Source organism: Entelurus aequoreus, linkage group LG04 (assembly GCF_033978785.1).
Source record: "Entelurus aequoreus isolate RoL-2023_Sb linkage group LG04, RoL_Eaeq_v1.1, whole genome shotgun sequence".
Classification (NCBI taxonomy): domain Eukaryota; kingdom Metazoa; phylum Chordata; class Actinopteri; order Syngnathiformes; family Syngnathidae; genus Entelurus; species Entelurus aequoreus.
The window spans coordinates 45,257,106-45,279,934 of NC_084734.1; the positions used below are offsets into that span (position 1 = coordinate 45,257,106).

Sequence of the window (22,829 nt, forward strand, 5' to 3'; positions counted from 1 at the left end):
TGGCTTTATGCGCACATTTGAACCATTTGAATAAAGAATACCTGTCTGCATAGAAAAATAAACGTATGAAAGAAGACATTTAAAGGTCATTGAGGAATGGGACAGGAGGACACAAACGTTAAAAGTGCCATATGTAATAATTTCATGTCAAGTCATCATTAAATGGCCCGTATATGTAAAAAGGCATTAATAAATCATGTTCTTTTCGAATACCTTTATAACTGATAACGGTAGTTCAGCCGGGATATTTCAAAAATAGATTTACAGCCCTGAAATATTGTTATTGTTTTCATTTCGATCCCCCACCCTCCACTGTTTGACCAATTAAAAAGTCAGTGAATGTGTCACATCCAGGTTGCCAGGTACGCACCACCCTCTTCGATGAGCTACTGCCACTGGTAAAGTTACTAAACATGTCAGACCTTAGTAAATCTAAAAGGCGTTGTTACGACTCAATTTAATCATGACAAAGCCTAACTAGCAAAACTAGGATTTGTATCGGAGATGCCTTTGAAAGATGGAGACGATTGAAGGCGGAGACGATTTTTTCATCTGACATAGGTAAGTCAGGCATTTATGTTTTTTTATTACTTGTAATAAATGGAAATGGACATTTTGTATGTAAACTATATTGTCCAATACAGTCTATGATCTTGTCTAACAAAGCTAGTATGTTCGTGCAACGAATGTTTAGTTTGATGCTATGCTTAGCATGCTAGCCCGGTCAATGACACCAACATATAGGCTAACGGGGATAATATATGCCCGTTAGCCTGTATGTCGATGTGTCATCCAACTGACAGGGCAAAATATATTTTCGACAAATAAAACCTGTGTGGATATGGGTAGTGTCAGTACCTATTTCGTTCTCAATATGCTGATACGCTGAGGAAATGCGTTCCAACATTAGCACGGCTAATTGCGGTTTCTGGTACTGTATGTGCATCAGGCACATATGGCGTGGTATTTGCTTGGCACAATATAATGCATTACATGTAATGATTTTCTACTTTGTGTATTGACATAGTAGTAGGCTATATGATTTATGCGTAACGTGGTTTATGCGTAACATGGGTTTGGCTCATAGAATTGCACTCTGCACTGAAAGATAGTGATGTGTGTACATGGAAGAGAATGCAGTGCGTCAGGTTGGATGCAACATTGAGTTATGCTGAACAAAATGTGGCGGTAATTTACTGTTGGCCTTGGCTTGCCATCAAAATAGGCCTATGCGATATATAATATATTATTATATATAATTATTTCGATGGTGGTCCGTGCGGTCAAACTAGACATTTCAGCAGTGTATTGCCAACAATCTGTCACGATTCGGGACGAAAATATTGCTGTGTAACTTTACAAATACATTCGGCTAATCGGCATCAGTAAAATGAGGCATAATTACTTAGTAAACCATCTTACAAGAAGCATAAACAAGAGAAACAATAAACTTGAGGACTCGTCGATTGCCATTTGAACTTCCTTGGAGTGGGATTCGGATTCAGCTACGTATCTGGCAACCTCAGTCATGAGGAGAACATGCAAACTCCACACAGAAAGACCCCGAGCCCGTGGATCGAACCCAGGACCTTCGTATTGTGAGGCACATGCACTAACCCCTTGCTGCTCAAGGGACACACATTACTTTTAAAACATCATTAAAAAGCCCTTCTTGCAGAATGGGGAACCCATCCACCGCCGCAGACTCTCAGGCTGCCTCTTTAAGACCACCATACTCTAAAACATGGAAACAACACTTCTATCCCTACACTGGTGGATTAGCCTGCGTGATGAGGGCTGGCGGATGGTAAGGAGTTAGAGGGAAGCCTGAAGTGACGCTAATGCTCCAGCTGAGATGAGTAGGCTGACAACAAGGCTAACAGGCCTCGTGCATAAACGATGAGCCAACGAGCCAGAGGGCATGGGGTAGTAATAGCAGTTATTACAGCATGATGGCCGCAACGACCCCTGTATCTGCTACACAGACACACACACACACACATATACATACATACATACATACATACACACATACATACATACATACATACATACATACATACATACATACATACATACATACATACATACATACATACATACATACATACATACATACATACATACATATATATATATATATATATATATGTATACTTGTATATATATATATGTATACTTGTGTGTATTTATATATGTATACTTATATATATATATATATGTGTACACATACATACATACATATATGTATACATACATACATATATATATATATATATATATTTATATAAATATATATATATATATATATATATATATATATATATATATATATATATATATATATATATATATATATACATATATATTTATATAAATATATATATATATATATACTTATTTATATACATATATATATATATATATATATATATATATATATATATATATATATATATATATATATATACATATATATTATACATATATATATATATGTGTGTGTGTGTTGCAATTTTGAGTGTGTTAGCATTTGCTACATATATATATATATATATACATATATGTATACATATATATGTATATATGTATACATATATATGTATATATATATATATATGTGTATATATGTATACATATATATATATGCATATATATATATATATATATATATGCATATATATATATGCATATATATATATTATATATATATTTATATATATATATATATGCAAATGCTAACACACTCAAAATTGCAACACACACACACACACACACACACACACACACATACACACACATACACACACACACACACACACACACACACACACACACACATACACACACACACACACACACACACACACACACACACACACACACACACACACACACACACACACACACACACACACACAGAGAGAGAGAGAGAGAGAGAGAGCGCTGGGGGAGTCTGCCATACGGATGAAGCCATACATCAATCAAGTGTCAGGGCAACCAGGGGATAAGTATATCAGGCCACAAGTGGGCCGCCATAAATAACTTGGTACCACCTTGGCAGTCAGGGTCTCACATGCGTACACAGCCATGACACATACACACAAGCTAAATGTGAATAAACGTTTCAGAAAAGATTCTAGACGGATGCACCGGACAGTATCCATCACACACTTGTTTTTTCCTTGCATGCGCAAAAGTAAGCACAGGAGTTGCATGTGAGTCAGAGGAGCCACCCCTTTTACTACGAACATCGTAATACTTTTTATATTTGTGTACTTGCTGGGTAGTGTTTCTGTCAACGAGACAAGCACATTGCAGCATGAGCTTGCGACTGGCAACAGAAATGACATCTGTGCGACTGAGGTCGCATTTGGACAGGGAAATATGAGAAAAGTGTGTAGGAGATTGCTCCAAACATGCAACAAAAGAGGAAAGTCCTTTCTTTGTTTTGTTTGTGCACCCTATACCTACTTTATTCTTAGGCGCCTTCACTGCAATAAAATATGTGCACTTTCCGCCTCAAGTGTCTTTCCGCTTCCTCTTTTCATATAAAGTTCACCCGCTTTCATACTTGCCAACCCTCCCGAATTTTCCGGGAGACTCCCGAATTTCAGTGCCTCTCCCGAAAATCTCTCGGGACAACCATTTTCCCAAATTTCTCCCGATTTCCAGCCGGACTCAAGGCACGCCCCCTCCAGGTCCGTGCGGACCTGAGTGAGGACAGCATGTCGTCATGTCCACTATAGTGTTCTGTGGTTACTTTTTGGTTGGCCAAGGGTTTACGTTGTATTGCGCACCCTGACGGCAAGTGTGGGAGTCAGTTCTGAAGTATGAAGTAAAGAGACGTAACTTCATCACCTCGCCTGGTTATTGACTCCAACCCAGAATATTACACTGCCCATACCTATACTCCTTCAAAGGCTCTGCTACTGGCTGCAAAGCATTGCACTTTCAAATACAACAATGAGTAGAGATGAGTGTTATGTGTGTATATGTGTAAATAAATGAACACTGAAATTCAAGTATTTATTTTATTTATATGTATATATATATATAATAAAATACATATATATATATATATATATATATATATATATATATATATATATATATATATATATATATATATATATATATAGCTAGAATTCACTGAAAGTCAAGTATTTATTTTATTTATTTATATATATATATATATATATATATATATATATATATATATATATATATATATATATATATATATAAAAGAAATACTTGAATTTCAGTGAATTCTAGCTATAAATATACTCCTCCCCCCTTAATCCCGCCCCCGCCCACCTCAACCCCCTCCCCAAATCTCCCGAATTTAGAGGTCTCAAGGTTGGCAAGTATGCCCGCTTTACCTTTTGCATGAGCGCCTATGCATGAGGAGGAAAAGTGCAAACTGTCCTGCAGTGATCCTGCAGCATTGACAAGTCATTTTCTGCAATATGTCTCCTCTTTAGTTTCTGGCCCATAATAACATTTGTATAAAAAATATATATTCATCATATTTTCTCTCCACTGATGCACATTCAGTCAACTTCAGAGTACCAGGACTATATTGAAGGCAGGCAGTGTGTTTTTCCGAACTTCTTTGATTTACGGATGATGGAAGCTACTGTGCTCATTAGGACCTTCAAGGCTGCAGATATTTTTCTGTACCCCCTCCACACATTTTCTACAGACAATTTCTTTTTTTTTCTTTTTTTTTTTGTCCTGTCCAAATTCTCAGGCAAATCATATAGTTGATGTAGATGCCCATATTGGCTGTTCAGATTTACTTTACAAAAGAGAAGTGTAGGATACATCTCTTGTTGCCTTATTTGTATTTGACTTTATTACATGTATTTATATTATCATTTGGTACAGCCGGGCCAGAGAAGGAGGGGATAGAAAGAGAAAAAAAGAAGACAGAGGGGGAAATTGTGGGGACAAGAGGGGGATTAGACAGAGAGACAAAAACAACAACAGCAAACACAACAATAACAACAACAACAACAACAATAGAGCAACATCAGCAAATACGACATGTACAAATATGATGGTAAAAGTGATAGCAAATAAGCAGTTAGTGAAAATAAAAAATAATACAGAAATGACAATGAGCATTATTTCACTACAAATGGAGCAATACAAATACCAAAAGAAATAGCGCTATTGATAATGAACAATACCCATAATTTACCTCTATTGTCAACAATACAGTTGTTCAAATGCAACAATACATATACGTAATAACTAGAGATACGAAAGAATGCAGAAAAATGGAGGGGAAGAAAGAGAAGCAACCTATATTAACCTTTTGGATTGTTAGAGTACAATAGGTTAAGCTTTGTCAGTGTGCCATGTGTTACCCAGTTTACCCTAGGGCAGGGGTCGGCAACCCGCGGCTCCGGAGCCGCATGCGGCTCTTTGATCACTCTGATGCGGCTCAGCTGCATACTTGCTGACCACCCAGATTTTTCCGGGAGAGTTCCGAATTTCAGTGCCTCTCCGAAAATCTCCCGGGGCAACAATATTGAGGGCGTGCCGTGATGGCAGTGCCTTTAGCGTCCGATTTTACACTATCTGCGTGCCAGCCCAGTCACATGTTGTATGCGGGCTCTGCCCTACACACGTAAGTGACTGCAAGACATACTTAGTCAACAGCCATACAGGTCACACTGAGGGTGGATGTATAAAACAACTTTAACACTGTTACAAATATGCGCCACACTGTGAACCCACACCCAAAAAGAATGACAAACACATTTCGGAAGAACATCCGCACCGTAACACAACACAAACACAACAGAACAAATACCCAGAATCCCATGCATCCCTTACTCTTCCGGGCTACATTATACACCCCCGCTACCACCAAACCCCGCACGGAGGGGGGGTTTCGGAGTTTTGTTCATATTGTCATTTCACAGTGTAATGCATATTTGTAACAGTGTTAAAGTTGTTTTATACGGCTACCCTCAGTGTAACCTGTATGGCTGTTGACCAAGTATGCCTTGCAGTCACTTGTGTGTGTCTGCAGAAGCCTCATACAACATGTAACTGGGCTGCCATGCTGTTTATACAGATTGTAGAGGGCGCTAAAGACAGTGCCATCACGGCACGCCCTTATTATTGTTGTTAGGGTGAAAATCAGCAGACATCCGATAGAATAGTTGCCCTGAATTTCGGGAGTCTCCCGGAAAAATCGGGAGGGTTGGCAAGTATGACGCTGTCAAGCACCATTCATATAAAGCTTGCGGGCCGCACTAACATTACATTTTCATATTAAGCAAAAAAAAAACTTTGTATGCAGTGTTATTTCATTTTAAATTTCAAAAGAGTTTTGTCGCTCCCATTGTTTTCTTGAATTTGTGAAACGGGTCAAAATGGCTCTTTGAGTGGTAAAGGTTGCCGACCCCTGCCCTAGGGCAACAACGTTAGTATATGTTTGATGAAACGTGATTATGTGCATGAGTGTATGTATGTACATGTACTTGTATATGTACAGTATGTGTGTATGTGTTTGTACAGTGAATGTATATATACAGAATGTGTATGTTTGTACAGTGAATGTGCGTGTGGATGTACGAACTTTGAGTATGTAGTTGAGTTGAGTTTGAGTTTATTTCGAACATGCAAGCATACAACATGATACATCACAATTTCCAGTTTCTCTTTTCAACATGTTCGAAAAGGAGTAGGAAGAAGCAGAGCTTATTTAAACCTACCCCTTTTCTTTTACATAACAGTTGCTAAAACTTTTGTTCACTTCCTGTTCTCAATTTATTCACAATGTACTCCATAAGTAATCACAATAAAAATAAATAAATAATAATAATTGGTGAAGTAAGTTACATTTTATATGATGAGATAAGTAAGATTATTTTGAGAGTGAAAGAATGGATGAATTAAATAAATTCAGGATTAAAAAATACGTAGGTACGTACTGTATTTATTTTTGTAAATAATACGTACGTAGGTATGCACTGTATTTGTGTATGTATGTGGGAGCGTAGGTTCCTATGTATGTATGTATGTATGTATTTATGTATGTATGTACAATATATTTGACTCCCAGTGTGTGTGGGAGCCAGAATACGGCCCCAGCCACCCAGAGAGCCCAACCCATAAACAGCAGGTGTGACGACCAGGGAACCAGGGACCACCGGCCCCACGCAGCCAGGCCGGCCAACGACAGGAACCCTAGAGCCAGGCCTACCGTGCCGCCCGTAAGAGCCAGCAGCAGGCCGCAGACAGAGGACAAGGCACGAGAGAAGCAGGGGACAGCCAGACCTCAAGCCAGCGAGAGACCACACCCCACACGGGTAGAAAGGCGGGACGCCCCACCCGCCCGGGGGGCCCAGCAGCCACGGGCGCCCACACCACAAACAAACGGCAGCAGAAACAGCAGCTGCAATACCCCCAGACAGCAAGCACCACTCAATCACATCAAAGCGATCGAAAAAACTGTGACCGGCAACCACACGCCAACAAGATCACAGAGACTAGCCAGCGCCAGCCCGCCAGTCAGCCCAAACGCCAACATGCAAACAAGAGACATTTACACCTCCCCCACCAAAAGACCCCTACAGACAATTTCTAAGACTTCATGCTTGGTTTGTACTTCATGCTTGGTTTGTACTTTGCCATGCACTGTTAGGTGGAATCCAATTAAGCTGTAGGAACATCTCAAGGATCATCAGCAATTACTAACACAGATGTTCACTTCCTGTTCTCAATTTGTACATAATTTATATCAATTCATTCTAAAAACAAAAATTATCTTTACAAATAGTTAAGTCAGTAATGATTCACTTAATAAGATAATAATATCTTAATTTCAATAAAGTTCAAGACGTTTATTTTAATTCTTCTTCTTTGTAAACACTTGTAGATTGAAAAGTTTCCTAAACTGGATCATATTAGTATTTTGTTTGACTTGTTTGCTTAATCCATTCCATAATTAAATTATACATACTGATATGCTAAAGCTTAATAGTGTTGATCGTGCATACAAATGTTTTGAATTCGATTTTTCTCTAAAGTTATATTTTTCCTCTTTTTTTTTTTTTTTATAGAAGTTTTGTTTTATTAGGTAGCAGGTTATATTTTGCTTTGTACATAACTTTATCTGTTTGCAAATAAACTAAATCATTGAATTTAAATATATTTTAGATTCAATAAACAAAGGGTTTCGATGTTCTGTACATCCAACATTATGTTTTATTCTAAATGATCCCTTTTGTAAGACGGTTAGTAAATCTAGTGTACTTTTGTAGTTATTTCTCCATATTTCTACAAAATAATTAAAACATGGTAACACTAGCGAGCAGGAGAGAATGTGTAGTGATTTTTGGCCTAAAAAATTATTAAAATATTTGCCACTGTATTTTTAATATTTTGTTAATATGAGATTTCCAGTTCATTTTATTTATAATTACAAGCAAAAATTTGATTTATTTTACTCTTTCAATATCTACTCCGTCTATTTGAATTTGACTTTCTCTTCTACTGTTACCAAATAGCAATATAAAAATAGTCGTTTTTTGTCATCTTTTTAATTTGTTAATTTCTTCTGTTATTTGTATTAGCTTATGTGTGTTCTTTCCTGAACAAAACACAGTTGTATCACCAGCAATTAATACTAACTTTAGGTCCTTTGTAACTTAACAAATGTCATTTATATAAAGATTTAAGAATGTTGGTCCCAGTATTGATCCCTGGGGTACTCCGCAAAATACATTTAGCATGTTGACATATTTTCATCTAGCTTCACGTATTGCTTCCTGTTTGTTAAGTATCTTCTTACCAGAGGTGTGGACTCGAGTCACATGACTTGGACTCGAGTCAGACTCGAGTCATGAATTTGATGACTTTGGACTCGACTTGACAAAATGTAAAGAGACTTGCAACTCGACTTAGACTTTAACATCAATGACTTGTGACTTCACTTGGACTTGAGCCTTTTGACTTGACATGACTTGCTACTTTCCCCAAAACCCAAACCTTAAAAAGTTATTTGGGAGCGCGCCGCTCCGTATTTTTCCTTTTCTTTGTCTGTGTCTATCAGCGTGTTGTTCCTGTCAGCTGGTGTGCTCTCATTACAACAGCCAATCAAATTAGATCTACGCTGTTTTCATCCCACAGCTCTCATCCAATCAAATTGCAGGACAACCAATGAAGAAGAATTGTCAAACAATGCGGCAGTGAGAAACAATTATGCCAAAGTTAATTTCGTTCGGGTATTAAAACTACGACTCGGTCAACAAAAAACGAATAGCCCTATGCAAATCATGCAGTTCGAATATTACAGACGGAGACGTAACAACTTCCAACTTCGTTCGACATTTGAAGATGCACAAAGAAGGGTAAGTTTTGAATGTAAGCTAACGTTTATTGGCTAAATAACGTGACTTTTATTTGCTGTGTAGTTAAATCAGTGAGGCTGTAAACTCACTGCTAACGTTATAACCATAGACATCTTATAAGGGCACGCAGCATGGAGCGCTACTGCCTACAGGCGCAGACGAGATGCGGGGCCGCCATCTTGGAGTGGTGATCCGCTCCACTAGTGCAATTCATTTGGCAGGAGCAATGAACTGTCAGCGCATTTAATTCATCTTACCTCACTGAATACCACTGATTTTCACGCGCTTTTTTGTCATACGTGTAGCTATGATAAAGGACACATGTTTTGGCGTGTTTTATTATTCATAGTTTGCTTAACAGTAATATAATATTCTTATACGCTATAAGTGACCAGACGTCCGAGATCAAAACTGGTAATATAATCCCAGAGATAGGGGAAAAAAACGGTCAGCTATTTTTAAATTGAAGAAAAAATATGATTAGGTTATATATAGATGCGTATATCCTACATAAACAATGTATGAAAACATTAGATATCTATATATCTTATAGACTGTATCTCTGTTGCTGCAGCAGCAGAGAGTTTATTCTGTCTTGACACTTTGTATTGATATTTTGTATTACATTCTTCCCTTAAATGATCATGTTTACAGTCATTGTTTTATATGTATTTTTTATGTATGTCGCTTTGGATAAAAGCATCTGCCAAATACTTCAACATAAACATATATAAACACCTGTAAGTCTTTATATCAGCTAAAACCACCAATCTGTTTCACTAGATTCAGAATAAAACCAAATTCTGTTTTACCCAACAATGTTAGTATTTGAATATTGTTACTTGAAGACTTATTCCTGGTTACAATTATACTGTTAAGAAAGTATTGTCTTATATTTTGCCTAAAATGAGAATGCATCATAATCAGTGGCGGCTGGTGAATTTTGTTTTAGGTGGGGCTGAAAGTTTGTAAACCAAACCTCTGTAGGGGGGTCATCCTCCCCCAGAAGATTTCTTTGTGATTTTCACATACAAATATTAAAGATCTTTGCTCCTTCTCAACTCTGTGGTAATATTATTTTCATAAAATACAACCAATAGTACATTAATGTTAAATCTTACTTGTGAAAAGTAATCACCCGATTCCTATTTTCAACAGTCCGCTCATTTGAGCAAGAAAACGCTGAACACCATCTTTGTTTTCTACCTGTCAACTGTCAGTTTAGGCTGCTCGCCGGCTCCTCATCACCACTTCAAGATGGCGACCAAATTGCTCGTGTCACAGCAGCCAATGCTGCGTCTACTTATAAGATGTCTATGGTTATAACATCATTGCAAACACGGCAATCTGTTGCGTCCACTGCAGTTCGCTAACCTTATTCATACTTTTTGTCAAGTGATTTTTTTTAAGCAGGGCTGCATGAGGTACCTATACTTAACATTACGTTAATCAATGTATCACACACAGTAACGTAACGTTAGACGCGATCAGCAGCACCGCGTATTTTAGCCACCTACAAAAACACAAACATAGTCAAATAAAGGTCAGTTAAAATGTATACTATATTAAGAATATGTGTACATATTGCATAGGACCCTGACATCTAAAAAGTACAACTCTGTTCATTGTTTTGTTCATGTTTTTGTTATGTTTTTCATATGTACGCACACATCAACACACATTCAGTATGAGATGAGATCAATGGGATCAGGTAAGAACAGGATAGAAACTGCTGTGGAACTAGTTACAATGCAATATGCCATGGAAATACAATGTTAACACTTTTGTGCAAATAAGTACAGTTGCACTTGTTTTTTCAAATGTGTTTATTCTGTAAAGGAATGAGTTAAATGTTTAAAATGACTGGATAATAGTGCTATTATGAAGTGCAATGTCAGCACTATTTTTTTCCCTGCAATTTCAAATGCACTTGTTTTAATAAATAAATACAGCATTTTAAAAGCATACACAATCTGTGTAAATATATTAGTCTGTGGTTAAAAGGACTTGAAATGACTCGAAATTCAAAATGCAGGACTTGGGACTTGACTTGAGACTTTCCAGTCTTGACTTTGGACTTGACTCGGGACTTGCCTGTCTTGACTCGGGACTTGACTCGAGACTTGAGGGCAAAGACTTGAGACTTACTTGTGACTTGCAAAGCAATGACTTGGTCCCACCTCTGCTTCTTACCCAGTTCAAGACCAGTCCTCTGATTCCATACTGTTCTCATTTATTAATTAAGGTATGATTATTTGTGTCAAATGCTTTTGTTAGATCCATAAATACTGCAGATGCACACTGTTCACCATCTATTGCATTGGTCATTTCCTCAGTTATTTAGATTATTGCCATTGATAAGATGCATCTGTATTGGTTCGCTGTGTGTTCCACTTTTGTTTATAAATTTGTCCAATCTGTTGTTAAGGACTTCTTCAATGATCTCAGAGAATTGCGCAAGTAAAGAAACCGGCTATAATTTGTAAACTGCGGGTTGTAAATTGTACAACTTTTGCTATTTTCATTTTGTCTGGAAATGAACCTGTTTAAAATAACAGGTTACTGATGTATGTTAAAGGTTCTGAAATTTCTTCAATAACTTTTTTAATGCTTTTATATCAGTTTTGTGAGATCTTGTTGAGGTCTTGGATTTGCATTTCTTCCATCCATCCATTTTCTACCGCTTGTCCCTCTCAGGGTCATGGGGGTGCTGGAGCCTATCACAGATAGACAGCCAACATTCACACTCACATTCACACAATAGGGTCAATTTAGTGTTGCCTATCAAACTATCCCCAGGTGCATGTCTTTGGAGGTGGGAGAAAGCCGGAGTAGCCGGAGGGAACCCACGCAGTCACGGGGAGAACATGCAAACTCCACACAGAAAGACCCGGGAATCGAACCCAGGATATTGTTATTGTGAGGCACACACGCTAACCCCTTGAACACTGTGCTGCCCCAATTTGCATTTCTTTATTTTTTTAATTATTTCTTCTTTTGTCACATTATTAAGAAACATCAAGTTGGGATTTAGGTCTTCAACTGAACCGGTTTCCGGAATCTTTTGTTCTGGATTGGTTCCAATATTTAAAAATTAGTCATTCATTGTTCCACTACTTTGTTCATACTGTCATTTTTTAAAATTCCACCTAAGAAGTATTGAGGGTAATCCTTCTTTGCACCATTTTCAATTATGCTGTTTAGGATGTCCCATGTTGTTCTCATGTTGGTTTTATTCTTGTCTAATACTTGACTGTAATATTATTTTCTACATGTTCATAGTATGAAAATATTATCAATAAGTGTGGCATATTGACTTGTGATTCTGCTTGGCCTTATGGTTTTTGAATATATATATATATTGTGTCTATGAAGTCATTAATGGTCTATTGTTGGTCTATTGGTTTAAGCGATCAATATTAAAGTCAGCACATAAGAAAATTATTTTTCGACTGATTTCTGTAAAAGTTGCCTCGATCCAGTTGTCAAACGTTTAAATGTGTAATTTAGGTGTTCTATACAATATATACAGCTGATCAATACATTAGTTTTTTTCGTGACATATTTTAACAGTTATATATTCTAAAATATTATCAATAGCAAATGACATGTTTCTTTACCACTTTGTAATGCAGGTCCTTTATCACGCACACAGCTACTTCTCCTCCACTCTTGTTAGTTCTGTTTATGTAGTTAAGTTCATATCTTTTCAGTTCAAAATGCCATGTCTCTGATACAGCGATCATTTTTCAAAATGTGTTTAATTGTTTAAAAAAATATTGTTTTGATTTGCATACACAAGCTTCCGCAATTGAGATGAATAATTGACAGTTTGTTATTGGATTTGATGCTGCTATTGTATTGTTCGTCTGTGTAATACAAACAACTGTGATATGACTTTTTGAAACAAGTATTTTGAAAAAGCGTGAAATAGTGAAGCCGCAAAATTTGAAGCGCCAAGTGGCAAGAGACGACTGTATATTCTTCTGTATTTTAGAATGCCTTGCTGTTATTTGCTGCTTTCCTATTGCACAATTATTTTTCAATGTCATTGAAGGAACGCTTTGCACATCGGCACTTTCTCTTTAAATTCAGACGTAAACTGCGGCTTTACAGATGCAACGTCTGTTTTTCAGGCAGTGTATCTTATTTTCCTGAAGGGGAAAAAGGGGGTGTTTATTTAAATGGACGAAGCATTTAATTATCAATCAAGGCATGTAGATTAAAGCAGCAAATAACAATTTCTAAACTAAGAAGCAAAATCCCACATTACCTTATCACTTTGTTTCTTCGTACCTTCATTTTTATGACCCTAAAGATTAGCATCATTGTCATCAGGGTAAAAGGATGGAACATTCCACTACAGCTCATCTAGTGGGGGAGTGTGTATGTGAGGGGAGGAGGGGGGGGGGGGGGGGCGTGTAAGACTCATGCGTATAAAACAAAGGTAGGATGGAAATGAAGTCGCAGTTGGCAGGGCAATGTAGTTATGTCATATGCGGAGTCATTCTCTGTATCTCTCGCTTCCCTCACCTCCTCCTGAACGCATGACAGCAGGCGGTGGGGAGGACCAGAGATAGGGTAATCAGGCGGCGGCGGGGGGTAGCGAGGTGTGAGGTGTGATAGTGCGAGTGCAGTGGGTTAGGGAGAAAAGGGTGGAATTAACAGAGGGCAAGAGGGAGTCATACTTTGGGCAACGGTGTTTCGGATGGCCGGACCTTCTTGGGAGATATCTGTGAAGAGAGCAAGAGAATTAACGTTCTTGTTACCCCCTCTTCAGAGATATTTCCTGTGGCATATTGCTGTTCTTAGGATTGGGGATTTTGGACTCCTGCCATGGTTTCTTCTAAGCAATGTGCTTGATGGTTTACCATGTGCACTGTCTTGTTGATCTTTTAGTCAAGCGACACTTGGGGAGGATGAGGTGCTATGCATCAATTGGCAGGATGAGTGAGAACTGTGCTATGAATGGAGAAACACTATGGTTCCACATTTCCAGCCTGGAGGACAGAGCACAATGTGGAAGTGTGCCATTGACAGTGCAGGAGGATGGCGGACACGCCTAATAGTGGAAATACAACCTGATATGAGGTTGAACACATTCTTTTTAATGTAACATTTATAACTGCAGGGAGCCAATGAACAACAACACAACAGAGGAGACACTCAGAAGGGTCAGAGACAAGAAGACACACACAAAAAAAATGGGAGGGGCGTGAAAAGACATCACTGCGTTCATGGAAAATTGTGTTAACCACAAGAGCTCTTTAAATCTGCAATAAATTCAGCATGGAAACATGTTGGCAGTATCTGATCTTGCATTTACATAATTCTTTTTGTGGCCCTATGGTGCAAAAACAATGCCATTGTCAGTGTGCACATTGGGCTGAGTCATGTTTTAGTCTCAGCTGCTCCACGAAAAATGTAGGTCATTTTTAACATCAGCTGCTATTGATTCTCTGCTCAGGTCTTCACATGCTTTAAAAGCCCTAGCCAAAAGAGATATTGTTAGCTCTTGTTAATCGCTTTTAATTGGTTAATGGTGACTGGTAAATTAATTTCTGCAAAGTAGTGCTGTATAACAGTGGTCCCCAACCTTTTTTGCACTACAGACCGGTTTAATGTAGGCATTATTTTGAGGGACCGGCTTCCCCCTTGTGCCAGATAAATACAGCAAAAATAAGTGCGTGAAAAATACAACTCACTATAACGCTGAATTAGTGGGAGCCCTGGGCTTTTTTTTTGCAATGAGATGCAGATGGAAATCAGCCTTTGGCTACAATCTGTCACATTTATATTTTATATGTTCATTAATGTGCATTAAGTATCATGTCACAAAGCTATAACAAAAATATAACAAATGTCAACTTACTATGAGTGTTATTGTACATCTATAAACAAGCTTATTGGTGGGTCTAGTGGGACAGGCAAAAGTTAAGTCGGAGAAAATGCAGTCGTTTATAAATTATTTAATGTTTCTCTGCGGCCCGGTAGCAAATGCGTCACGGACAGGTACCAGTCCCCGGACCGGTGGTTAGGGACCACTGCTGTATACATCTTAACAAAGGTCATATAAGTCCTGATAAGGATATAAAGTATACCACAATATAGTATAGATCCGCCCTCCTCTTACGTGTCGTGTACTGACTGCATCAATGCTGACACATCAATAGTTGTTGTTATATTATCCTCTCTCAAACAATTGTATGTAATAAAAGAGAACAAGGAACTAGTTTAAATATTGTGTTGAAGTTGTTAAACTGTCTATAGCAGTCACAAATGTAAAAATGTTTTGTCAATACATGTGCTCAGTATTGGTATCGGCCGATCTCACTCACGGATGATCGGAATCGGCAGCATAAAAATCCTGAACGGAACATCCCTATTTGTGAGGTGTGGAGAGGCGAGGCCGGCGAGCGAGCGAGCAGCGGGGCAGGGCACGCCGGGGCCCGGCCCAAGATGGCGGCGAGGAGGCGTGGACGGCGAGCGAGCGGCGAGGCGGGGCGCGCCGGGAGCGACGCCGCAATCGATCATCCAATCTCCTCTCGCTGAAGAAAAGGGGAGAGACTGGAAGGAGCCAGAGGGGAAGCTGACGCGGAGCGAGAGAGGAGGAGAGCCCGAGACAGACGACGACAGACGCGGCTGAAAAGCAAGCGGGACGGACGCGGCTGAAAAGCAGGCGGAGGAGCGAGCAGGAATCGGCAAGTGCTGAAAAGCAGGCGGAGGAGCGAGCAGGAATCGGCAAGTGCTAAAAAGCAATCCGCGACAGACTTTGTTTTATTGCAAAATAAAGAAAGTCTAAACCTGCCCGCAACATGTCTTCCTTTGATGGTCCATGGAACCCACCCGACAGCCTAGGACTGTCACATGAGGTAACGGTACTTTGTCAGATTTTAACACCGTCACTGTACTGTTCTTATTGTCGTGTCTTCAAGTGATAGAAAATATTAGATGTGTTCAAGTCGCTAGCAAGAACTCGTTAGCAGCATGTTTTGCAGATTAGCATTCTTCTTCCTTCTTTTTGACACCTATTCCTATTAAGATCTTGTTGGTTTGGCTTCAATTGTGCTCTCCGTCTGCGCATGTGATGACATCCATGCTCTCGCCCTAAAGTTCTTTCAAGTGACGTAAAAATGTTATGACACAGTAGCATCGTTGCTGCAGTTACATTAGACGCAGCCCAGATGTAAAATTACAAAATAAACAAAGAGTTATATCGTATGATAGACATTTTTAGGTCGTATAACAATATATATTGTAATATTGCACAGCACTACCGCAAAGTAGGAATCATTAATTACAAATAGAATATTTAAAAAAATGGATCATTAAAAAAAGTTACAATAATCTTTTTTTAAATTACGAGGGCTATTAAGAAATAACCCTAACAGTCACCTTTACACTCATTTGATCCAATATAGTCATGCTGCTTGAGGCTGAGCTAGTCAAAGGCCATGATACTGAACAACGTTCTTTGATTAGTTTGGTCTCATCTCATGGCAAATACTACTGTAGTGTTTATATTTTGCCAGTTTGCCATTTGTATGCTTGAAATGCTTAATTGTATGACAAACTGTACTTACATAGACTATACTTTGTAAAAAAAAAAGGAATTTGCAAAAAAGTAAAGCCGCAATCTTCAAGGGACAATGATGCTTTATAAAGTAGCTGCTGTAAATTGTCCAATTAACATATTTTTAAGTAAGCAAGAATACACCATTAGTCGCTGTGTGCGTGGTCTACAAAAACTAATCATTGCAAAGGTCTCTAATTGGGTAAAAGAAAATTGGCATTTAATCCGAGCTGTAGACAACCTTCTGATGTCATTTTGAGATGGCAATAGCTGCATTTGAAGTACTACGAGTGGTCAGCTGTATATGCCCCTGCACGCCCTTTAAAATGTTGTTTGCACGACTCAGTTGTTTGTGTGAAACTCATGTTCAACTGCTGTTAACTCATCAGTGCTATTAATGCTGACTGAGCAGCTCCTTATTGCTATTGCAACATTCATTGTGTTGCTGTGGTGTTATGCAATAGAGTTGTTCATAAATTAACAAGTGGTCAAAGAGAGCTGCTCCATTAAGTAAATTTATTACAGTACATGTATGACTTTTCACAAGTTTGTAGGATTTGGCTTTGGTTAATGCAGGTTTAAAGCAGTACTCTGATATGATTATTAGCAAGTATCACAGTGATATTGCAGTCTGAGATGGCCAGACACTACTTAAGAAAAAAGTGGAGTGGTGTGAAGCAGACATGTTGAAGTGAAAACAATTTATTGTGTCAAACAATCAGGATTAGTGACATCGCAGGAAATCATCCGCATAATTTATGTGTACTACAAGTTAGTGGGGACAAAGTGGATGCCAGTCAGGGTCAAACTGGAGGGGTTAGAAGGTCATAACACAAGGAAAGTCTTAGCGATGGAGTCACGTTACCTTCATGGGTGCCAGCTGGATGGGGGTGATGTAGGAGGGGTCCACCATGGGCTTTGGCCGGTTGGCAGTGTCTGCCAGGAGGCTCTGCCATTGCTGGGGCAGCCCAGTGAACTTCTGCTCGCGCGGGTCGAAACCAGTGTGGACCCGATGTTCAAAGTTTGACGGCGCCGAGATCTCCAGCCTTTTTTTCTTCTTCCCAAACATGCTGCAAAACCCTGACAAATCTAAAAAAAACAAACATAAGAAACAGTTGCAGATTACAGCACTCTAATCCAATTTCCATTCCATGATATTCTGCTGTTAGATGCTATCACTTGCTGATAGCTTTGCCTGTGCTACAATATTCTCATTGTCAGAGGGAATTATTTGTGCTGTAAAAGGTTTGTGCACTTTAATAAGAGGAGACTAAAATTATTGTTAACAAGATACATAAATATGACGTATAGGGCAGTCAGTTGTCAGTTTTTGTGTGCCTGCCTGAGAGCAACATGGTCCAAGTCTGACGGATGGGCGGTAACAAGCACTTAAAAAGTGACTGCCATGCATTCTTCTAGTCGCGTGGCACGCTAAAGACAAGCCTTACAAAGCTGCAGGACACAAACAAGGCAAGAAGAAGCACAAATGTCTCAACATGCAAAGAGAAAAAAAAAGTTTAAAAAGACAACCAAAAAACCAACAGTTCTTCTGGTTACATAACAAACAGCAGGAAGAAAAAAAACAGTACTTGCCAACGCAGTGTGGTGGAACAAAATGTAAGGAAAACAAAGCCAACTTGCAACTTAATTTCTTACATCAATGTGTTTTATCTTGATAACCACAATCACAAGTCACATGCACTTTTAAACTATACACCAGCATGCACTGCATGGTGTGACAGGAACAAAATGTCATGGCAGTGAAAGGAGTCCATTGTGTTGCTCTTTCTAGGAGCCATTGTCCTCAGAGTCATACTTGTGCCCCTCTTTTTGCATTCTCATTCTATGCTTCTGCTTTCAGTATCATACATTTGTTACTACTATGCAAATGTAGAATCTTGGTGTCAATACTGAAAGATGCAAATGTATCTGTTGACAGCATATTGATATTATTAAGTTAATTCATTTTCTAAATATGTTTAAACTATGGATATCCCAATCAGATAATGATATCAGATATCAGTCCAATATCAGTTTAGATCTAAACTCTGCGATACAAGCACAACACAAGCAGTGCTGCAGCATGCTTTCTTTACTTGACACCTGAATGTCCTCCAATAAGCACATAAGGTTGGTATTTTGTTATATTTGTCAAGTCATTTACAAAAGTAAACATGGCAGGCTATGTGCTACTAGGAAGTACCACTTCACCAGGGAAGTGGAGAAAGCTAAATCTGTGTACTCTAACCGTCTACAGGAACAGTTCCGCTCCAATGATTCTGCGGCAGTTTGGAGAGGTCTAAGGGCCCTTACGAACTATAAGCCCAAAACCCCCCAGGCCCTGAGTCATTCAGGGCCTCAACACACATTACTGTCGTCATGAACGGCCTTCAGCTCATCAAAGCCATGCTCCCCCCACCATCACCCTCCCCACCAATGCCAGCACATCATTAAAGGAGTTAAAGGACTCAAAGGACTCCAATGACATCACAGGACTCCAAAAACACAATAAGACTGTAAAGACCCTCTCCATTAAAGAAGAGGATGTACGCCGGCAGTTCTTGAAGCTGAATACGCGGAAGGCCCCCGGGCCGGATGGTGTCTCCCCCTCCACTCTCAGACACTGTGCGGACCAGCTGTCTCCTGTCTTCACTGACATTTTTAACACCTCTCTGGAGCTATGCCGTGTGCCGTCCTGCTTTAAGACCTCTACCATTGTCCCTGTCCCCAAGAAAGCACGGATCACAGGACTAAATGACTACAGGCCGGTCGCGCTGACGTCTGTGGTCATGAAGTCCTTTGAGCGCTTGGTCCTGCCCCACCTCAAGGACATCACCGCCCCCCTCCTGGACCCACTGCAGTTCGCCTACAGAGCCAACAGGTCTGTGGATGATGCAGTGAACCTGGCCCTCCACTTCATCCTGGAGCATCTGGACTCCCCAGGAACCTACGCTAGGATCCTGTTTGTGGACTTCAGCTCTGCCTTCAACACCATCCTCCCTGGACTGCTACGAGACAAGCTCTACCAGCTCAGCGTGCCCGACTCCCTCTGCAGTTGGATTAATGACTTCCTGACAGACCGAAGACAGCACGTAAGGCTGGGGAAGATTGTCTCGGACAGTCGAACCACAAACACTGGTACTCCTCAGGGCTGTGTACTCTCCCCCTGGCTCTTCTCCCTGTATACAAACTGCTGCACCTCCAGTCACCAATCCGTAAAACTGCTCAAGTTTGCGGATGACACCACCTTCTTCGGGCTCATCTTGAATGGCGATGAGTCCGCCTATAGGAGAGAGGTAGACCGGCTGGCGTCCTGGTGCAGCCTCAATAACCTGGAGCTGAACGCCCAGAAAACAGTGGAGATGATCATGGACTTCAGGAAAGTCACAGCCCCACCATCCCCCCTCACCCTGATTGACTCTCCCACCCCCGTCCCCATTGTGGACTCCTTCCGTTTCTTGGGCACCACCATCACCCAGGACCTCAAGTGGGAGCTGACCATCAGCTCCCTCATCAAGAAGGCCCAGCAGAGGATGTACTTCCTGCGGCAGCTGAGGAAACTTAAGGTGCCGACCGAGATGCTGGTGCAGTTTTACTCAGCCATCATAGAGTCCATCCTGACCTCCTCCATCACAGTGTGGTTCCCCGGCGCCACAGTCCAGGATAAGAATAGACTGCAACGCATCGTACGTGCTGCGGAGAAGGTGATTGGCTGAAAGCTCCCATCCCTCCAGGACTTGTTCTCCTCCAGGACCAGGAGGCGTGTGGGTCGGATCACAGCTGACTCTTCTCACCCTGGACACACACTATTCTCCCCTCTCCCCTCAGGCAGGAGACTACGCTCCATCCAGACCCACACCTCCCGCCACCTGAACAGTTTTTTCCCCTCGGCCATCAGGCAAATGAACAAGAACTCCTAACAGCAGCTCCTTGAATTCCTTGAATCCCTTCTAAGTCTATCTGATAGCTCAGTCACAGCTCTTTTTATACCAAATATGTGTTATATGTGTTTTATGTCGCACGTTTGCACCAAGAAAAATTCCTAGTTTGTGAACCCGTTCTCAAACAATGGCAATAAAACTATTCTGATTCTCTGATTCTGATTCTGATGAATGAATGAATGAATGGGTTATACTTGTATAGCGCTTTTCTACCTTCCAGGTACTCAAAGCGCTTTGACAGTATTTCCACATTCACCCATTCACACACACATTCACACACTGATGGCGGGAGCTGCCATGCAAGGCGCTAACCAGCAGCCATCAGGAGCAAGGGTGAAGTGTCTTGCCCAAGGACACAACGGACGTGACTAGGATGGTAGAAGGTGGGGATTGAACCCCAGTAACCAGCAACCCTCCGATTGCTGGCACAGCCACTCTACCAACTTCGCCAAGGAGCTAGCAGCTACACAACAGCTAAGCACACAATTGCACACAAGCTCAATTGTAATAAGTATTCTTAATTGAATAACATTGCAGTCTAAAACACATTGGTCTATAGCCACAAGTGTCAAAAAATCATAGTTGCATATTACTTATAGAATCCTGTAAAAAAAAAACGTGTCCGCATCGTTCAACTTGCTGCATCATGAGCTTGAATTAATGAATTAGTGTGGCCACTATGTGCCGCCAAAAAAACAAACCACTCCACTTCAACTTAAAAACTGCTGACTCCATTCCAGACGGTAATCATAAATTGGTTAGTGTTTTTCATTCATACAATTTGTTTTCGGTATGACTCGGTATCACTTCATTCATTCATCACAACATCCTACAAAATAGTAAAAGTATGTCTGATTCATACTGATATTGTATCGGATCAATATCGTTATCAGTAGATACGCAAGACTCCAATTTGGGTAATCTATTGGAAGTGAAACAGTTTTATCAGGACACCCCTAGTTGTAACAGTAGTTGTCTGGCGACCACTCGATGAAAACAGCAAAACGTGAAAAATTCTATCATCTCCCTGACTTTGCTACACTTTTACACATCTTTTGACGGAAAAGACACGAACACTACCTAGAAGAGCCCACCACCCACTGAAGACACCTCTGCAAAAACAATGTAATAATATACAGTATAAAGGCTTCTTTACACATCTTAAAATAAAGATTGGAGCTCTGCCAACTGTCTGTCAGTCAGCAAGAGGCGTGGGAACTGTAAGTTTAATCTTTTTCAGCGCAAATGCTGACCTAGCATAATGTCGTTAACAAAATATGAGTGCAATGTTAGCATGTAATTTATATAGCTATGCTAGTGTCACTAATGGGTGTGTCCTCCTCTCCCAATCCTTAAGGCTACGTTGCTGAATGTGCGTAAAGGCTTCTATTACATTTTACAAGTGCAACGTGACATTATGTATCTAAAAAGGTGATGAAATACAAAAGAGCTCTTCTTGTAGACAGACTCTGTTGGAGACAAACACAGCTCATTAGCATTAAAGATACAGACACAAGACGACTTGTACCAACAGAGCCTACTAAAAGTAATCCTGTCTAAATTCCAGCTTGACACTTATATACAATTGTTGAAAAATATTATAATACACCCTAGTGAAAAATACTAATAACTTTCAAACTTGTTTGATAGGTGTATAAACATGCGCATGAATGTTAACATGACACTGTAAACAGTCAGGACAAAAATATAACCTTGGCAATCTAACTCATTGAGACTTGAAACAGGAAAAGATGGAGAGATACTGAGTTGTGATAAAAAGGGATGGGTGTGTGGGCTGGGGGTTGGTCAAAGCGTAATGGAAGAGAAGAGGAAGTAAGTGTGGTCAGAAGGAGGTTGTGGCGTAACCCCCCACCTCTAAAAAAACCTAAGTATGGAGCAAAGAGCAAGGATGACTTGGATGGCCACAAAACGGTGTGG

General features: G+C 39.9%; 1 protein-coding gene across 8 annotated transcripts in view; it reads right to left on the bottom strand.

Annotated features, from left to right (window-relative positions):
• Positions 1 to 22,829, bottom strand: part of pak5 (p21 protein (Cdc42/Rac)-activated kinase 5) — a 204,203-nt gene that overhangs the window by 94,256 nt on the left and 87,118 nt on the right. For 3 of the 8 annotated variants that reach the window (XM_062044974.1, XM_062044971.1, XM_062044970.1), the window contains exons 2-3: positions 17,816 to 18,039; positions 14,066 to 14,110 (exon numbers count right to left, since the gene is read on the bottom strand). In XM_062044974.1, coding sequence (XP_061900958.1) covers positions 14,066 to 14,110; positions 17,816 to 18,019 — 249 coding nt within the window. In that variant the 5' untranslated portion in view covers positions 18,020 to 18,039. Of the gene's footprint in view, positions 1 to 14,065; positions 14,111 to 17,815; positions 18,040 to 18,543; positions 18,644 to 19,198; positions 19,314 to 22,829 lie in introns of those variants that run through there. The other 5 variants (XM_062044973.1, XM_062044972.1, XM_062044975.1 and 2 more) reach the window with 5 other exon arrangements.